We start from the raw sequence: 19,081 nt of genomic DNA, 5'->3' as shown, positions 1-19,081 counted from the left end.
TAGGCTATCTGGGGTTTCATTATAGAAGACATTATATCGCCATCCCCAGGGTCTGAATCAGCAGCTCTCACTGGACAAGTTCTCAGCCAGGTTGTAACCCAGTGATGTGACTCACAGAAACACTGTTTGTTGGGTTGTCATTTTGTTTGTTTTTCGAGACAGGGTTTCTCTGTGTAGCTTTGCGCCTTTTTCTTGGAACTCACTTGGTAGCCCAGGCTGGCCTCGAACTCACAGAGATCCCCCCTGGCTCTGCTTCCCGAGTGCTGGGATTAAAGGTGTACGCCATCACTACCGGTGTCATTATTTATTTATTTATTTGTTTGTTTGTTTATTTATTCATTCATTCATTTATTTATTTATTTATTTATTTATTTTTTGAGACAGGATTTCACTGTGTAGCTTTGGTGCCTGTCCTGGAACTCACTCTGTAGACCAGGCTGGCCCCGAACTCATAGAGGTCCATCTGCCTCTGCTTCCCAAGTGCTGGGATTAAAGGCGTGCAGCACCACCGCCCGGCTATCTCTATTGTCTCTGTGAGACCTTCTACAGGCTTCTCTCACACCTCGATGAGTGATTAAGTGGGGATAATGATATTTGTCCTGGTAACCTCTCCAGGCTGTTATCGGGAGAAATGAGGCAATACATGAAAAACTGCTCTGTAAACTGGTGACATTATGTAAACATGATTATTGGTAGGAGTGCACTTCCAGGTGCCAGAGGTTCAGCCAGTCTGTCCAAGATCACTGTGGAGTAATATCCAGTACTGGGCGCAAAGGTACACAGAGAAACCCTGTCTTGAAAAAACCAAACCAAACAAACAAACAAATAAACAAACAAACAAACGATCCAGTACTGTGGGTCGGATGGAAATTAATAGATGGTCTAAGCATTCAGCCTGTTTTGTCTTCTGGGCAGATGTGTTTGAGGCGGTGGGTAATAGCCTGGCAACATTTGGTCCTTCCCATGACCAGGGGAGCCCACGATGAACGAACTGGGAGCTCAGGGCACTCGAGGGGAAGGAGAAGCTTCCAGAAAGGGGGTGGAGGGCTGAGACTCTCCAGATTAAGTTCTTCCTGTGGGTCTAGGGCAAGGGTTCTCAACCTGTGGGTCATGACCCTTTTGATGGGGGCAGAAAGAACACTGGCTGCTCTTAGAGAGGGCCAGGGTTCAATTCTCAGCACCGCACCCACATGGCAGCTAACAAACATCCAGGCACATACATGGTATACATACATACACATATACATTCATAGTGCATGTAAGCAAAATATTCACATACAAAAAAATAAACCTAAAAAAATAAAATATACAGCTGGGCACGGTGGTGCACGTCTTTAATCCCAGCACTTGGGAGGCAGAGGTAGGCAGATCTCCAGGCCAGCCTGGTCTGCAGAGAGAGTTCCAGGGCTGCTGGAACTATATAGTGAGACCCTGTCTCAAAAAAAAACCCAACAAGAAACCAACAAGAGCCGGGCAGTGGTGGCGCACACCTTTAATCCCAGTACTCGGGAGGCAGAGGCAGGCAGATCTCTGTGAGTTTGAGGCCTGCTTGGTCTACAGAGTGAAATCCACCCTGTCTCGAAAAACCAAAAAAAAAAAAAAAAAGAAAGGAAAGAAAAAGAAAACCAACAAGAAACATGCATGAGGTGATCTGTGGCTCAATTGACAGACACAACCCTGCCCTAGTGCTAGCTTCAGGGAACTGCCTGATGGGAGCAGATAAAACCAGGCTCCCGGGAGACAGTCACCCATATCAATGAGGCAGTCCTGACTCAGTGTTGCTTATCTGGGGCCCAGGCTGCCTGAGGTAGTGAGGTGTGATGGGCAGAGTGCTGGCTGAGTATCAGAGCTGGGTTTGAGTCCTGGCTCCTGCAACCTGCCACTGGGCAAGATGGCCCACCAGTTTTGCGTCCGGCTCCTTGTCTGTAGAGAAGAGCCCTGGCGTCCACTTGCATGGACTCTGAGCACTGTCCAAGTGTGCCCTGTGGAGGTGCTGGGGCCTGGGAGGCCAGGGTGAGTAGCTGAGGTCAGGGGAGGCTGGCTAGGGAAGGGAAGCCAGATGTGCCTGCCTTCGGTGAAGTTGGAACTTGGGCAGGCGCAGGTTAGCAGAGAAGGCCGGGTGAGCAAGGTAATGGGAATTGGGGCACAATGGAATGGATTTGTGGGTGAAGACAGTGGGAATAGCCCTGCTGTGGCCAGGGGCAAGGGAAGAGGTAAACAGAAAGAGTAGGGTCAGGTCCCCCGGCCAACACATTTCAATTGGCTCCATCAGGATGCAGGGCTCAGAAGGGGCTGTGAGCTGGGACATGATGCGATTAGCTTGATTTTCAATGCAATTAATGTGGCCCGCAGCTCCGAATGGTTTGGATGGCGGGTAGCCAGCAGCCAGTCAAATGTTCTTGTCATACTTCTGGCTAGAAAGGAGGAAGACTCAAGGCGGGCATGGGGTAGGGGTGGGGGTGGGGTAGAGGTGGCGGTGGAGCTGTTGGGAGTAACAATGGGTCTGACCTAGAGATGTATCAGGAAATAATGCTAACCCTTGGTGCCTGGCTTTGCATATGCGCATGTATCCTGAGTCACCTTGGTACAGGAGCTAGGAGAAGGGACAGCAGAGGTCCCTACCTGCCTACAAGCATGGCTAAGCTTCTCCCCAACTCTGGCTTGTTGGGTGAGGGTTACTGCTTGAAGGGTAACAATGCTAGCTGCAAGGCTGGGTGAGGGCCAGGCCCCTGACTCTGGGCTCAGAAAGGGGGCCCATTTGACCTACAGAGCTAAGAAAAACAAAAACAACCCTCCATCCTCAGGGAGTCCCCAGCCTCGAGAGCCCTGCAAAAACGTACCTGTAGATCCAAGTATAGTTTAGAGGGACCATTTTGTCCTGGCAGCCACATGGGTAGTATTTGTGTCGGCAGGAAAACCCGCTGTTCTTGATTTAGAGTTATCTAGGGGTGGATTGAGATTTATGTGGGACTCAAAGGTTAGATAATCTTTTTTTTTGGGGGGGGGGTTCTATTAGGAAAAATAATTCAGATGTAGCTAGCTGTTAGGCTCTCCCTGGGCCTTGGAAATGGTGATGTACAGGTAACAGGCCCCCAAACTTTAACCTGTAGGCTCCCAAGTCCACTCTATGATAGCAGCCCCATGTATTGTATTAGATGAAGATACTCATGCTGTTGTTCCACACAAAATAAAACAAAACAAAACAACAACAAAACCCGCCATAGGTTGTAGCCTCAGAAGCTACCTAGCTACCTCTCTATCTTTTTTCTTTTTCTTTTTTTTTTGGTTTTCCGAGACAGGGTTTCTCAGTGTAGCTTTGGAGTCTGTCCTGGACTAGCTCTGTAGACCAGGCTGGCCTCGAACTCACAGAGATCCACTTGCCTCTGCCTCCCAAGTGCTGGGATTAAAGGCATGCACTCTATCTTATGGGTAAAGAGAGAGACACTCAGAGAGGTGATTCAGGACACATCTGCACCTGTCCCAAGGCAGGGTAGGGATGTGCCCTGGATGGAGGCCTTTGGCCTAAGGTCCCCTTTCTTCAGTGGGTGGTGGTGGCTGTGAGGGTCCTGGGGTATTTGAAGGGTGTCCTGGGGCTTGATGGATGTCCTGCCTTGATGGATGCTAGGCCAGGGTCTCCCAGCACCCGGGTGTGTGGTAGATGCTGGACTCTGGTCACCTCAGGGCCCAATATGCTTCAGTTTTGGCCTCAGGAACTATGGCCTGCAAGAGAAGCGGCAAACTGTGAGGTCACCAGTGTTGACGATAAGCAAACCCAGCCTCTGCTCCTGAACACAACTGTCAAGTGGGCCTCAGGTTCCTTGCCTCTGGAATCAGGGTGGCAGTCACTTCTGTTTGTCTGAGTTCTTACATGCAGTAACAGGATTTTCCCTCAGTCCCCAAACTGAACAGTACTCCCAACCTCTTGGATGCACAAGAGCCAGAGAAGGCTCGGAGAATGGGGACAGCCTGGGGCATGAGGCCCAGATTCCTTGCGGGAGCCTGTGAACTCTCACATGGAGCCACTGGGGCGGGCGGTTCGGGCTTAGTAATGTGAACTCTTGACAGTTTGGGATGTAGGCTTGGGAGAGGGGTCAAGGTACAGTGCCGTGCATCATCCTTAGATCCTGGATCTTTTAGGGCGGGCAGGCACAGGGACCCAGTGCAAGATCCGTGAAGCGGCCTAGCTCTGGCTTCCGCTCGCTTTCCACGCCCACTTGGGTGCTTCCCCAACAGTGGGGAGGGGAGGGGGGGCGAGCCCTAATCTCGGAAGAAGGGGTGTGGCCCTGCTCGCGTTCTCCAGTCTGCAGGTGTCTGGGGGCAACCCTCCAGGATCAGTCCTGTCATCCTCTCCAGATGGTGTCCCACACCTCCTGCCCCGGGTCCCACCCACCCCTCAGGCGTGGCACAGTGCCACCACGCGTGACCGTGCGCTCCTTACGTGGGGGACGTGCTGGGTGCTGCCTCCTTTCCGGCGCGGGAGGGAGCAGCCGTCACTCTCCCGCTCCGGCTGGGAAGCACCAGCCTGGTGCAGCAGAGGCGCGTAGTAGCCAATAGGGACTGAGGAGGTGGGCCGGCTGGCGGCTGTCACCCTCCCAGGGACGGGAGCTCGGAGGTCCCGAGCGCACAAGCTGACGCCCCGCCCGGGGACTGATGGGGAGGAGCCAAAGCAGGAGGAGGAGTCGCAGATCCGCCACCGGAGGACCACTGCTCACCAAGGCTACCAAGGAGCCACTGGCCCCACGCCTGCTTCCCCGTATCCCCGACCGCCAGCATGATCGCTGCGCAGCTCCTGGCCTATTACTTCACCGAGCTGAAGGATGACCAAGTCAAAAAGGTGAGCCCCGCCGGCGCCGCCCTGGCCACAGCCTTGCATTCTTGCATCCGCTCGCCACCGCCTGCATCCTCCCCCAGCCTCTCCCGGCGGCATTTGGTTGGACTACAGGGTGCAGGCGACAGGCCTCGCTCTGGGGTTCACCAGGGCATTGTGGGCATGTGAGCATGTGTGTGTGCTTTGAGGAGCTGGGCGGCTGGCTGAAGACCCCCACTCCCTAAGGCTGGATTGTAGACTGCAGTGTCCTTGAAAAGGACCGTGGATGTCAGTTGGGTACCGCGAAGTGCCAGGCTGGGACCTGGCTGGGTGGGGACCAGCGGGCCTGTCTGTAGGGCCTGTTTGGAAAGGTCCACGCGCCGTGGGCGGGGAAGGTGTGAGCACCGAGATATGCTGGGGAGGTTAGTGAGCAGCTGGTGGGGGTGCTGGCTGAAAGCCAGGCATCCCATATTTGGGGTTCCCATTTGGAGAACGTGATGCCCTCCTGAGACCGTCACTGGGTTCCCCCAGCTGTTGCAGTTGCTCCTTAATCTGAGGACGGGGTGACCCGCCTGGCTTTCCGGTGTGGGGAGAGGAGCAGAGGCCACCGGAAACTTTGCTCATAGGCCTTAGGTCTGGAACCGCACGTCTGAATGGAATGTTTTATTCCTCTAAAGCTGTAATTTCCAGGCAGTCTCAGCCCAGGAGCTCAAATAAGACACTTCAGTCACGTGGAGAGCGTAGAGGGCTTGGCATGTGTTGCTTGTGACATGTGTATTCTTGCACACGGACACCTGGTCGTAGAGGTGATGTTTGTCTGGTGTAAAGTGCCGTATGCTGGTGTGTCTTAACGATTTATTTCACTTTTCTGCTACCTTATCCAGGGTGTTTTCCCAAAAATAGCCTGAGATAGTAGGGGAAACATGTTTTTTATTAGTGCTATAGGTGTGTTTTACCCACCCTAGGGTAGTTGATATCATCAAGGTTAGGTAGGTCCAGTCAGCCTGACTTTGACATTCAGACAAAGAGAACTATCTACAGGTGAGAGGCAGAGGTGACCAGGGGCTGACCCTTTCCTACCTGAGATTTCCTCATCTGGCATTTTAGGAAATAGTCTTACTGAGGATTATGACCTCTTGAAGGACACAGCTAGTTAGGGGTGGAGCCAGGGCGGGGCTCCGGCCTCCTTCCACCTAAGAACTGGACCAGAATTCCTCTTGGATATCAGCTGAAAGGGAGGTGCTGCAGGACAAGGCTGCTGGAGACGTTGCTCCCATCCTGGATCTCAGGCTGGGTGTGGACCAAGAGCTTGAGCACATTCCACAAGCTAGGGTTCCTGTACCTCAGGACGACGCACGTCACTCCCCTGCAGAGACCTGACCTCCGGGAGCTATGCATCAGCACTTGTAATTCCTAAGTTTCTGCCTTGGTGGTGTACGTTGCTGATGCTTATCTCATGGAAACGGGAGACAGAAGTTCCAGCGTAGCAGAGTGTGCTTGGAATAGGCCTCCTGAACTGAGAGTTCACAGACCCCCTGATAACTTGTGATACCCTTGCTGACTCTGGATCACAGATCCCAGGGTGGAGGCCCAATGACCTTGTGAGCTAACCCTCTAGCATCACACCCACAGCCACCTGTGTGACTGCCAGCTGCCTGGCTGCTCCACCACATGGTGCCGGGTGGCCTCCAGTGGCGGGGCTGGGCTAAGGTTTGGACCACAACTCTCCACTCCAACAAGTGGCCTGATTCGCTTCTGCCACACTCTGTCTACCAGGCTCCTGTAGGTATAGGAGCGTGTGACTTCTGATTCAAAGGATGCTTAACTAAAGCCCTCCTCACTTTGAGCTTGTGATGTCCTTCCCTCTCCCCTCCCCCATCCCTGAGCCTGGCTGGAGGAAAGTCCTGAGGCTGAAACTTTTACCTTGTTTGTGTAGGAGATCTTTTTAAAAAACAAACAAACCCCCCCCCCCCAAAAAAAAACCAGGAGCTCCCAGCTGGGCGGTGGTGGCTCACACCTTTAATCCCAGCACTTGGCAGCCAGAGGCAGGCGGATCTTTGTGAGTTTGAGACTAGTGTGGTTTATAGAGGGAGTTCCAGGACAGCCAGGGCTATACAGAGAAACCTGTCTTGCAAGAAAAACAACAACAACAACAACAAAACCCCTTCCGCATCTCACCCAGAACTTCGTATACTTCTTAGGCCCCTTCTAGGACATCATCTCTGCCTATATGGTGGGCTGCCATGTGTGGGTGTGGTCCAGGAGAGGATCCCTAGGCACATGGTGGTCACTCGCTCCAGTGAGTCAGTGTCCTCTGCTGCTGAGTACCTCTAGGGCTCACTATTTTTTGGAGACCTGTCCTTCCCACCCCACTGCCTCTTAGGAGAAAGGCTGCCTGGGAGTGCAGGTCTCCAAATCTGGTTCTTTTTGTGGGGCCGGGCCCTGGGAGCTATCCAGAAGGGAACCCAGTCGAGACTTTCCCAGCGTGGGTAGCCATGATGATTCAGCCCTCCAGGCTCAGGCAGCTGGTGGGGCTCTGGAGACAGACTTGGTGCCCTTCGGCAATTCATAGGACCTTGCTCTGCTAGAAGGAAGGAAATCGGATCTTGTTGGGGAAGGTTTTCAGAGTTGCCCAGAATACAAAAGCACCCAAGAGAGGGTTTTATTTCCTCCCACCGCCAGGGAGGCAGCTGTAATCCAGCCTTTCAAGCCACATTCTGGGGCGGAAATGGGTGAAGTGGCTGACTTAGCTGCGGGCTAAGGCTCTGAGGCTCCAGGCTGCTTTTGCATAGTGTTGGTTAAAGGGTGCTGTGAAAAAGGTAACCTGGCTGATGGAAGTGTAAAGCGCACACATTTTTCTTCATGTGTCTCATGTTTCTAAGGGGAAGAACAGGGGCAAGTATGCTTTGTGCCTACTTTCCATTCATCAGAATGCCGGACATCCTCTAGTTGGGGAAGCTGGAGGCGGGGCCCTTTAACCTCCAAGTGGCTTTTAACATGCCTTGCATGGCCCTGCCTTCTCTCTCCTTTGTGTGTGTCACCGGGAGGGACCTGGCGGCTGGCTGAAGGATCGCGTAGTATGCTGTTTGTTTAGACAGGAAAATGAGAGATAGCTCAGTAGTTCAGAGTGCCTGCTGTTCTTGTGGAGGTCCTGAATTCAGTTCCCACACCCACGTCAGGTGGCTCACAACCACTTGTAACTCCAGCTCCAGAGAGAGTCTACCTCTGGGCTCCTTGGGTAGGGGCACACAGACACATAATCTAGAAAAGACCAGATGTGGGGTGCTTTTAAACCTCAGCACTTGGGAGGCAGTGGTAGCTAGAAAAAACAATAAAACAAGAAAGATGGAGCCAGGATGATTAGAGAAGGACGTGATGACGTCTTCCTCCCTAGGCTTCCCTAGGAAGAACATTAGTGGACTTTCTCTGGCTGGATCCCCATCACCCTACATAGTCTATCTGCATAGGGAACGAACAGGTGTGGTTTGTCTGCTGGCCCAACCCAGGAGTCCTTGGTCCAGGAAAGCCAGGTAGAAGAATGTGCTTATCAATTAAAAGGCCACCAAAGGCCATTTCCTCAGAGGCTGGCTGTTATAGCTATAAAGGCAGTTGGAAGGAAGAAAAACTGGAGCCAGCTGTAGTGGCTCATGCCTGTAGCCCCAAGGCTCGGCAGGCTGAGACCAGAAGACTTGAGAGTTCTAGGCTAGCTTGGGGGTACACTGTGAGACACCGTCTCAAGGCCATTTTGTTCCTTATTGCTTAGGGAGGGCAGGTGAGCTGACTCAGTGGATAAGCGCTTCTTTTCACCAACCTGAGGACCTGAGTTCGATCCCTGGACCCTACAGTTGGAGAGAACCAGCTTTTACAGGTCATCCTCTGACCTCCACAAAAGCATGTCTGCACTCACATCATCATCAACAACAACAAGAACAACAGTAATAAGTTGAATTTTAAAAAGAAAATTATGAAAATTGCCTTGTACATTTTCAACCTGGTATTGCATACTCAGCTAGGGAAGGCCTCCTTGGTGGAGGGTTCTGTCATATTCCCTGGTTCCCTCCACCATAGGTGTCCCAGGCTCCACTGATACAGCAGTGTCCCATCATTTACGGGTAGGATCCTGAGAGAATGTCGTGAGGAATAAACCAGGCAAGTGGCTGGCTGTGAGCTTCCTCCTCGTGTGGCCAGACCATGTGGTGCTGCCTCCCACACTCCTGCTGTTCTCTGGGGAGATCGTGGACAGCCTTCTCCTCGAAAGACTGGGTATGACTGGATAGTCTGCCTGTGTGTGTGCCTGTGTGTCTGTACCCAGGGTCTCCTGGCCGATGGAGCTAGTCTCTGGAGCCAGCTCTGCATATGCCTGAGGTATGTTGGCTACACAGAGGCAGCCATCCCCCTGCGTCCGAGTGCAGGAATTAGTGTTGGCCAAACCACCTTCGATTGTTCCTTGACTCCAGGTCCAGGGCTGTGTAAACCAAGCTCTGTGTGTTAACCTGAGGAAGGATGGACGTTAGTCTGGTTGGGGAACAGAGGACAGGTGCCCACCATCTTCCAGCCTACTGAACCACACCAGTGGGATGTGAGGAAACGACTTAGTGTGTTGTTGTGTTCAATGTATCTGATCTGCAATAAAAGCAGGGTTTTTGTTTTGTTTTGTTTTGAGACAGGGTTTCTCTGTAGCTTTGGAGGCTGTCCTGGAACTTGCTTTGTAGACCAGGCTGTCCTTGAACTCACAGAAATCCACCACTGCCCAGCTTTTTGGTTTTTCGAGATAGGGTTTCTCTGTGTAGCTTTGCACCTTTCCTGGAACTCACTTGGTAGCCCAGGCTGGCTTCAAACTCACAGAGATCTGCCTGGCTCTGCCTCCTGAGTCCTGGGATTAAAGGTGTGCGCCACCACTGCCCGGCTTTTTTTTTTTTTTTTTTTTAAACTCTGTTTTTTTTTTTTTTTCTCTTAAGATTTATTTATTTATTATGTATACAGAAGAGGGCGCCAGATCGCATTACAGATGGTTGTGAGCCACCATGTGGGTGCTGGGAATTGAACTCAGGACCTCTGGATGAGCAGTCAGTGCTCTTAACCTCTACGCCATCTCTTCAGGCCCCATAAAAGCAGTTTTTAACAGTGGGTAGATTTTTATTTCTAGAAATAACATTGGTTGGCTTCTGATGAACTGAACAAACAAGCTTGTTAGAAGCTTTGAAAGGTAGAGTCCCGTGGACAGCGCCCATCATGTAGTAACTTGTTTTAATGGTTTCTTAGCTCTGAGCATCTTGAGATACCTTGCGTGGTATGAGATGTCACTTAAATATGATTGAGACTACATCATGAATATTCCAAACATGAATATGCGATGTGAATATGCATTCATTTGTACTTTCAGAAACCTCAGAGAGGCCGTGGCTACGGGCTCAGCAGCAGAGCCCTTTTCTGGCATGTGCTAGATCCTCAGTTCAATTCCCCATCACTGCCAACCTACGAACAGATCTGTTAGCCAGGTTGTCGGGGCAGGAGGCATCACACCTGTGCTTCTAGCCACCTCTCCCTTGGGCAGTCAGTCCTGTGTGCTGAGGAAGGGAGGCTTTTAGTCCCTACTCAGAAACTGGGGCTGTTCCACACACTGTACAGGCGAGAGGCCAGGCCCCATCTCTCCACCTCCGGTGGCAATAAAATTATGAATGGAATCCAGAATGCTTTTGCCCTTTCTCCCTTTTTTAGGGAGAAAAACTCACTGTTGTCTATTGTAATGATTTACCTCAGTATTTTAATCCCCTGCTCTCTCATATAAAAATATGAATTTTTTTATTAGGAAATAATTGAGGCACATAAAAATATTGAGGATCATGTGACTAATATACATGAGCTTACCCCTCATCTTGACAAGTCAGACACAGTTGACATTACAGCCACGTTGGAGCCCATTCTTTTCTTTTCCTCTCCAGATGCTGTCTCCTATTGGTACATTTATTTATTTATTTATTTACTTATGTGGCAGGGTTTCTCTGTGTAGCTTTGTGCCTTTCCTGGGACTCGCTTTATAGACCAGGTTGGCCTCGAACTCACAGAAATCCGCCTGCTTCTGCCTCTCGAGTGCTGGGATTAAAGGCGAGCACTACCACCGCCTGGCTATTTATTTATTTATTTTTTTAAAAATATTTTATGTGTGTGAATGTTTTGCCTGCATGCATGGATGTATATTGTATGTGTACATGGTGCCTGAGGAGGCTAGGGTGTTGGAACCCCAGGAACTGGAGTTACAGGCAGTTGTGAGCCACCATGTGGATGCTAAGAACTGAACCTGGGGCCTCTGCAAGGAGAGCCAGTGTTTATAATCACTGGGCCATCTCTCCAGTCCCTCTGAATGTTTTAGTTTTAAGGGTTTTTATGTGTATGTGTGTGTTTGGTTGCCCAAGGAGACCAGAAGAGAGTGTCAGATCTTCCAGAAGCTGGAGTTACAGGTGGTCGTGAGCTGTCCAATGTGGGTGCAGGGAATGTGCTTTCTAGAAGAGCAGCATGCTCTCTTAATGGCCATCTCCAGCCTCGCTGTCCTGAACTTGATGCTGGTCATTTCTGTACGTGCTTTTACACTCCCACTGTACGTGTCTATAAATAGCGTCTCGCGCCGTAAATGCAGTTGTGGTTCCTGAATTCAAGCAGGACTTTTGGCATTGATTTGTGTGGTTTTAAATGTTCAGAATTGGTGCTCTGCTGTATGATCTCTGCCAAATTCTTTCCTTCAGCTCCATGTTCTATTTAGGGGGACTTTTTTCACATTGCCCTGTGGACTTTACTTATTTAAACTGCTCTGTGCTGTGACAGCGTGCACTTCCCTACAGTTAATCTCATCACTCTTTTGACAGGTGTTTGAGTTTCTAGGTTTCCAGATAGTACTGGGTACACGAGCCACGTCCGACTCCTTTTAGCCCCTGAACAGGCTTCTGTAGGCTCTAAACTGCCCTGTTATGAAGTGTTGATCTCCGGCTCGGCGGCTATAAAGCCAGGGGTGAGCAGCTACCCTGTGATTTCCGGGAACCATGTTGGGCACCAGAAGAAGCGCTTATCTAATTATTCTTTATCCATTAAAAACTCAGGGTAAGAACCTGAATGATCAGAGAAGCAGCGGTGAAGTGACCAGTGACCTTCTGTCTCTTTCGTTCCTTCATCCAAAAAGACCGAGACGCTCCTAAGCCCCGCCCTACTACAGCACTTGTCTATCTGTCCTCAGTCCTCCAAAACTTTGGTCAGCTAGAGGCTAGCTCCACCCTCTGATTCAAAGCAAACTTTATTGACAGTCCTGAGAGCGTCAAAATGTGATCAGAATGTCACACAACACCTTTACCTCACCAGGAATGATGATGAGGTGGAGGGTGTATTCCCACTTTGCCACTTAACCAGATTTGCCAAATTGTTGGCCCTGATGGTCTTATCCTATCACGCTCTCCCACCAAAGTGTGGGCCATTCGCTGATCTGGCCGACCATGACCTTTGGTATAGTCAAACTTTTACATCTATTTTACATTTTTATCATGTTACGTCTAATTTATTTATTTACGTGTGTTCATGTGCCACGATGTGTGGAGGTCACTTCTCTCTGTCTACCGTGTGTGTGGTCGGGGATCGAACTCCGGTCGTCAGGTTTACCTGGCAAGCACTTTACCTACTGAGCCATCTGGAGGTCCTTAACCCTTTACATGTTTGTAACAGAACACTTCAAGTCCATTCGCATCTCAGCACATAGTAGAGCCTAGCCTGTCTCCTGACTGACCTTATCAAATGGCTTTGGTTGTTCACAGTTTCAGCAAGTGAACCTGACCGCCTACGTGTGAGTGGTGCCCCACCTTCCCCACACACACCCGAAGCTGGGGCTTTTGTATAGGTCTTGGTGGCTGCAGGGCTCCCCCGGCCCTCTGTGGATCAGCTTGTGGCAGAGTAGTCTTATCTGTCTCCGAAACGTGCCCAGCACCCCCTATTCAGACAAAACCAAGCAGCAGCCTCCTGTCTCAGGCTGTTTGCCCTCTTCCATAAAAGGAGAGGGTGGATGCACACTGTGCTTCCGGGAAAACTGAACTGAAGGTGAGGCTTGAGGCCCAGCCCTTTGCACACAGTAACCGAGCCTGCCCAGGGCGAGTGGAAAATGTCAGCGCAGGCTCAGTTCAGTCCATGCTGACTCTAGGCTCCAACACCTGCAGGGAACCTCCCTCTGGGATCGCAGGGAACCTCCCTGTGGGATGGAGGTGGCAGGGGTGGGGTAGGGTGTAGGGGAGAAGTCACTCTGTGCCTGCTACACGCTGTCTTTTTCTTTGATTTTTTTTTTTTTATCTTAATATGTGTGTATGCACATTTGCACGCAGGAGTATGTGTGCACATGTGTGTGTGTGGAGGCCAGAAGCTGTGTCACCCACAGCTGTTTTTTCGAGACAGGGTCTCTCACTGAACCCGGAGCTCACCAGTTTGGCCGGACTGGCTGGATCCACCAGTCTCTACCCTTCCCCTGCTCCCTCAGCGTTGGAGTTACAGAGATGATGCCGTGCCCAACGTTTATGTGGGAGCTAGGGATCCAGACTCAGGTCCTCACACCATGTACTACTTCACAGATGGAGCCCTCTCCCAGCCCTGATTGTTCTCTAAAGATATGATTTCTCTATGTAATCCTAGCTAGCCTGGGACTCATGTAGTTTCAGCCTGGCTTCGAACTCATGATCCTCCTGGCTCAGCCTCCCAAGTGCTGGGATTTATAGGTCTGCACCACTCCCGCCTTCTTGGCTCCGGAGAAGGCTGACCCTGTAGCAACCACTGGGATTTTGATAACCCATCGCTTCTGCCTTGCTTGTCGGTTGATGGACACTTGAGATAGTTTCCCTCCTGGCTGTCATGTAAGTGCCGCCCTGGACATGCGCGGCACACATTTGTGCATGGACGTTCGCCTCTGTGCGTCTCCTCTCTGAATGTGCGGGAATAGGACTTTTGTGATACCCAGGAGGAGGACCCCTCCATAGAGAAATGAGGGAACTAAGACACCCCCCCTCCCCCAACTGGTGAAGCTCCTAGTTAAGTGATGGGGCAGGAGTTCCCCTGACTCAGAAACCCACCCAGGACTCTCTTGCTGCAGTTTAGGGAAAACCGATCCAAGGAAAGAAAGGATGGGCAGGGAGAGGCAGAGCTGGACCATCCAGGTCCCATCCCTCCCCAGCACCAGCTCCACTGTGTACCATTTGGGAAGGAAACCAATTCAGTAAGTTCATGTACAGTGAAGTGTTAAGGATTTGCAGATGACCACTGTTGAACTTTGCCCTGATAATGCAGTAAGCCGCCATTGATGCATGCCATCAGTTGACTGACACATGCAGATTGTCTTCAGAGGCATCACTTGCTCTGGACTGCATTTCTCTCAGGGACCCTGGGGTTTTCCATGACCCTGTCCAGAGGGTGGGGTGAGTGGAATGGAAGGACCCGGGCTACCCTTATAATAAAGATGTCGCACCCCTGGGGGAGGTTTTATTCCATTTTCAAAAATACTTGATTCAGGAAAATGCTTTGTTGAGTTCTTCCAGTGAGCTTGAAAGCAAAGATCGAGTTTCTTCCCGCCTTTTCCATCGGGGGTGGGGGGGGCAGATGAGGTCCTAGAAGTAGAGTCGTGGGGTTGGGGATTTAGCTCAGTGGTAGAGCACTTGCCTAGCATGCGCAAGGCCCTGGGTTACATACTCAGTTCAAAAAAAAAAGTAGAGTTGTGTAATCTTGGCGGCCAGTGCAGGGATGCAGGCATCCTTGACACCATGGGGTGCTCTCTTGCTGTGTCTACAGAACTAGGACTATGGTCCTGGACTTCAGACTCCCAGAGCCACTGATGGGGGCTCAGGGCAAGCTGCCCTTAAACTATGGCCCCAAAGCCAGAAGGATTTTTCTGGCATTTTACCGAAGCCAGAGACACCCTCACCATACCCAGAGCAATGGAAGCTTCTGAGCAAACAGACCTCTGGTAGTTCCCCCTAATTTGTTTATATTGAGTCCTGTTGTGTAGCTTGGGCTGTGGACTGGGATTGTAGGCCCGTGCCAAGGCGCCCAGCTCAAAAATTCCCATATAATGAGGATGCTGCATCTCTAGAGACAAGAATATGGACACATCAACCTACCCTGATCTGCAGGGCTTATAATGTGGCCGTTAATGACCTTATTGTGCATGGAAAAACTGCAGGCCTCACCGACAAGGAAATTGTCTCAGCTCCCAGGGCAACACAGGCCAACAGCAACAAACTCAGACAGCTTCCCTTGTTCCTCACACCCCTTGCCAGGAGGGCCAGGATAATACCCTGAGGTCAGGGCCAAGGTCCCCGCTGGTGACCTTGGCACCTATTAACAAGTCCTGTCTGGGAAGAGAACAAAGCTGTCACATTGAACCAGCTAAAAATTCAGGAGGCTGGTGTGCCCTTCGGGAAAAGACAGCGTCCCTGGAATGCAGCAGGACAGGAATAGCAGACTCAATCCTCAGCTTCCTGTGGCTAGCCAGAGAGGGGATGAGCCTCCAGCCTCCTAGTTCCCCCACCCAGTGTCCTAGGCTCTCAAGACAGAGGTGACATCTGAGGTGCAGACAGTTTTCTCTCTCAGGATACTGCAGTGGCAGGAGGTGACTAGGCGAGAAATGGAAAGCCCTGACTCAACCCTTGGGGGAACCATGATAAGTCACTCCCGTTTCCATTGTTAAAATAGCAGTAATGACATACGGCAGACCCAGGGACGCCGCCGAGTGTAGGCATTTCAGATACACATCATGGCTTTTATCCGAACATGGCTTTTATCTGAATGTTTTGTCTAGAGAACATGGACACTCGCTAGGACCATGAGCTTTCACAGGATTAGATACCAAGGCAGATGGCGCCCAGGATCCTTGCCTAGGGCACCGAGCTCTGATTATCCAGGAAGCCACGGCCCCTTACCTGGCTGCTCAAGGTGCCCATGGGTGTGTTCTGGGTGACCCACAGTCACCCCACTAGGGATTGGTTGCTGTCTCTAAGCTTTCCAAGCCACTTCACATTTCTTCTCAAATTTGGTAAGTGGTCAGGTGGTGGTGGCGCACGCCTGTAATCCCAGCACTTGGGAGGCAGAGCCAGGCGGATCTCTGTGAGTTCGAGGCCAGCCTGGTCTACAAAGCGAGTTCCAGGAAAGGCGCAAAGCTACACAGAGAAACCCTGTCTCGAAAAACAAAACAACAACAACAAAAGTAAGTGGATAGGGGTACTGGGTGGTTTTGTGTGTCAACTTGACACAGGCAAGAGTCATCAGAGGAAGGAGCCTCAGCTGAGGAAATGCCTCCTTGAGATCTAGCTGTAAGGCATTTTCTCAATCAGTGATCAATGTGGGAGGGCCCAGCCCATGCTGGTCCTGGATTCTTTTTGGGTTTTTTGAGACAGGGTTTTGATGCCTGTCCTGGATCTGACTCTGAGTGCTGGGATTAAAGGCATGCGCCACCACTGCCCAGCCGTCCTGGGTTCTATAAGCAAGCAGGCTGGGCAAGCCAGGAGAAGCAAGCCAGTAAGCAGCACTCCTCCATGGTCTCTGCATCAGCTCCTGCCTCCAGGACCCTGCCTTGTTTGAATTCCTGTCCTGACTTCCTTCAATGATGAACAGCAATGCTGAAGTGTAAGCCTGATTAACCCTTTCATCTTCAACTTGCTTTTTGGTCCTGGTGTTTCGTTGCAGCAATAGAAACCCTAAGACAGCGGGTACAAGGCAGGAGGCCTTCACCTCTTGAGACAGAGAAGGAAACTGAGGCGCAGAGAGCTTGATGGTCCCTTACCAGCACTGTCAGCCTGGGCTTTCATATCCAGCTCCAGGTTCTCCTGAGCAGCTGCATGGCAAGACCCTGTCTTATAAAGCAAAAGCCCCAAACCAGCAACAGTGGGGTTGGAGGGATGGCTCAGCACTTAAGAGCAACGGCTATTTTCCAGAGGACCCTTTTTAGTTCCCAATACCTCTATCAGGGTGTTCGCAACCACCTGTAACTCCAGCTCCGGGGCATCTGATGCCCTCTTCTGGACGCGTACACACTAATAAATGTAAAAAGAAGTTTAAAAACCACTGGTGCTGGGGAGATGGCCCAGGGAGTAAACGAGATGCTGTGTTTGGATTCCCAGAACCCACATAGAAGTCAGGTACAGGGAGGGGCTAGAGAGATGGCTCCCCGGTCAAGAGCACCTGTTACTTTTGCAGAGGACACGGGTTTGGTTCCCTCCTATACTCTGTGAGCAGGAGGCATGAATGTGGTACATATAACATGCAGGCAAAATAATCATACACCTAAATTAAAGAAAATAAGCCGGGCGGTGGTGGCGCACGCCTGTAATCCCAGCACTCAGGAGGCAGAGGCAGGTGGATCTCTGTGAGTTCGAGGCCAGCCTGGGCTACCAAGTGAGCTCCAGGAAAAGGCGCAAAGCTACAAAGAGAAACCCTGTCTCGAAAAACAAAAACAAACAAACAAAAACAAACAAAACAAAATCTGGGTACAATGTGAAGAGGCTGTAGTACCGGGACATGGTAGCTAACCAGTCTAGTTAAACTGGTAAGCTCCAGGTTCAGTGTGAGACTTTGCCTTAAAAAACAAAACAGCAACAAACAAACAAACAAAGAAACAAAAAGGCCAGGTGTGGTGGCACACACCTTTAATCCCTGGGAGGCAGAGGCAGGAGGATCTCTGTGAGTTTGATGCCAGCCTGGTCTACCAAGTGAGCTCCAGGAAAAGGCGCAAAGCTACAAAGAGAAACCCTGTCTCGAAAAACACAAACAAATAAAAACAAAAGGTAGAAAGATTGAGGAACCTGACACTTACCTCTGGTCTTCACAGGTATGTGCATATATGTGAATGTGAATAGGTACATACACAGCCATTGTTGGGGAGGTGGGGCGGCTCCTTTTTCTCTTGAGTTGTGGGTAGAGTTGTAGGAGGAGTCCTTGAGGTTCCATCCATGTTCACTGAGGCAGAAGGATTGGTTCAGCTGCATCCTCGTTGAAGGGCTGGCTGTGTGAGAGCCTGGAGGAGGAAGAGCAATGGTCTTGTTTGTATTTTTGCTTTGGAGACATTTGAGCCAGGCCTTTGGAGAAACCTCTGCAGGGAATGCAATTTCCCGACTCATGCCCTCATATTCCAGTTCCTTAGTGACTTGCAGATTGCTCGATACCCTCTTACGGGAGCACGAGAATCTGATTAGCTTTAGGGCCCTGGTGTTCTGCTGGGCCTCAGCCAATTAAGAGCGAAATATGAAGGGACAGAAGGGGTTAGGTGATGGGACAGACGTGCTGGGCCGTTTGGGGGAAAAGGAGGCAGTAGAGGCCTTATCTACGCTAGCAAACCCTCTGAGGCCTCCCGCCCAGCGGAGGAGCCACCCAGCCTCACAGAAGAGCCACCTCGTGTGGCACCAGCCTGAGGACTTGGGGACACACTCAGGGCGAAAGACAAGGCACCTGCCCCTCAGGCACTAGCAGTCCAGCCAGAGGTGTGGACCATGCATGTGTTCCTGTGGCAGCAGGAAAGACACACACCATGACAGGTGTTCTGGGGCCAGCTGACTTCTCTATAGAGGATACCTAAAGCTGGGGGGATGCTGAGGAGAGGGACGGACGGCGGCGTGGGGCCGGGTGGATCATGGCAAGTCCTGTGCAGAAGGTGAGTTGGAAGGTGGCTTGGAGGAACAAGAAGCATGGGGTGTGTGTGTGTGTCAATCGGCATGGTGTGGCAGGCCTGAATGGCCGCACCCAGAAGACAGAAGCAAGCAGACAGAGTTCAAGGCCAGCCTGATCAGTGCAGCACGTTCTGGGCCCGCTAGTCTCAAAAGAACAAAAGCAGGACTCACAGAAGCCCCTGGGTGGTGACTCTGCCAGGGAGGAATTTGGGTGAAATACTGTCAGAGCGTGAGCACACCGGTAGTTATGACTGCCCTAGGGAACCCCCACAGAATCGTAGATGCCCCCCCACTCCCCACAGCTAACCCCATCCCTCACTCAGAACCCGGCTACCAACAGTGGAAAAGATACCAGTTTCCTACATGGCCGCCATCTGCAGCAGTGAGGTGGGGCCGGCAGCTGGGAAGCCACATGCAGCGGGATAGGAAGTAGACTGGGAGGTACTGGGCTGGTCCTGAGATGGCACCAGCCACAAGGGACGGTCTGGTGGGCCTGGGCCTTCCAGCTTCGCTATGATGTCTAAACGTTCTCTCCATGATGGGTGGGTACATAGGCAACCAGCCCCTGTGGGGAAGTGAACGGGCCTCCTGGAATCGTTCACAG

At 51.3% G+C, this 19,081-nt stretch overlaps 1 protein-coding gene across 1 annotated transcript in view; it reads left to right on the top strand.

Annotated features, from left to right (window-relative positions):
• The first annotated feature begins 4,506 nt into the window (after nt 1–4,506).
• Nucleotides 4,507–19,081, top strand: part of Hk1 (hexokinase 1) — a 74,068-nt gene continuing 59,493 nt past the window's right edge. Inside the window, 1 exon segment of the mRNA XM_036167710.1 lies at nt 4,507–4,834. Within this exon segment, the coding sequence (XP_036023603.1) occupies nt 4,772–4,834 (63 nt within the window). The 5' untranslated portion in view covers nt 4,507–4,771.

Source organism: Onychomys torridus, chromosome 18 (assembly GCF_903995425.1).
Source record: "Onychomys torridus chromosome 18, mOncTor1.1, whole genome shotgun sequence".
Classification (NCBI taxonomy): Eukaryota; Metazoa; Chordata; class Mammalia; order Rodentia; family Cricetidae; genus Onychomys; species Onychomys torridus.
This window is presented reverse-complemented; position numbering and strand designations above follow the sequence as displayed.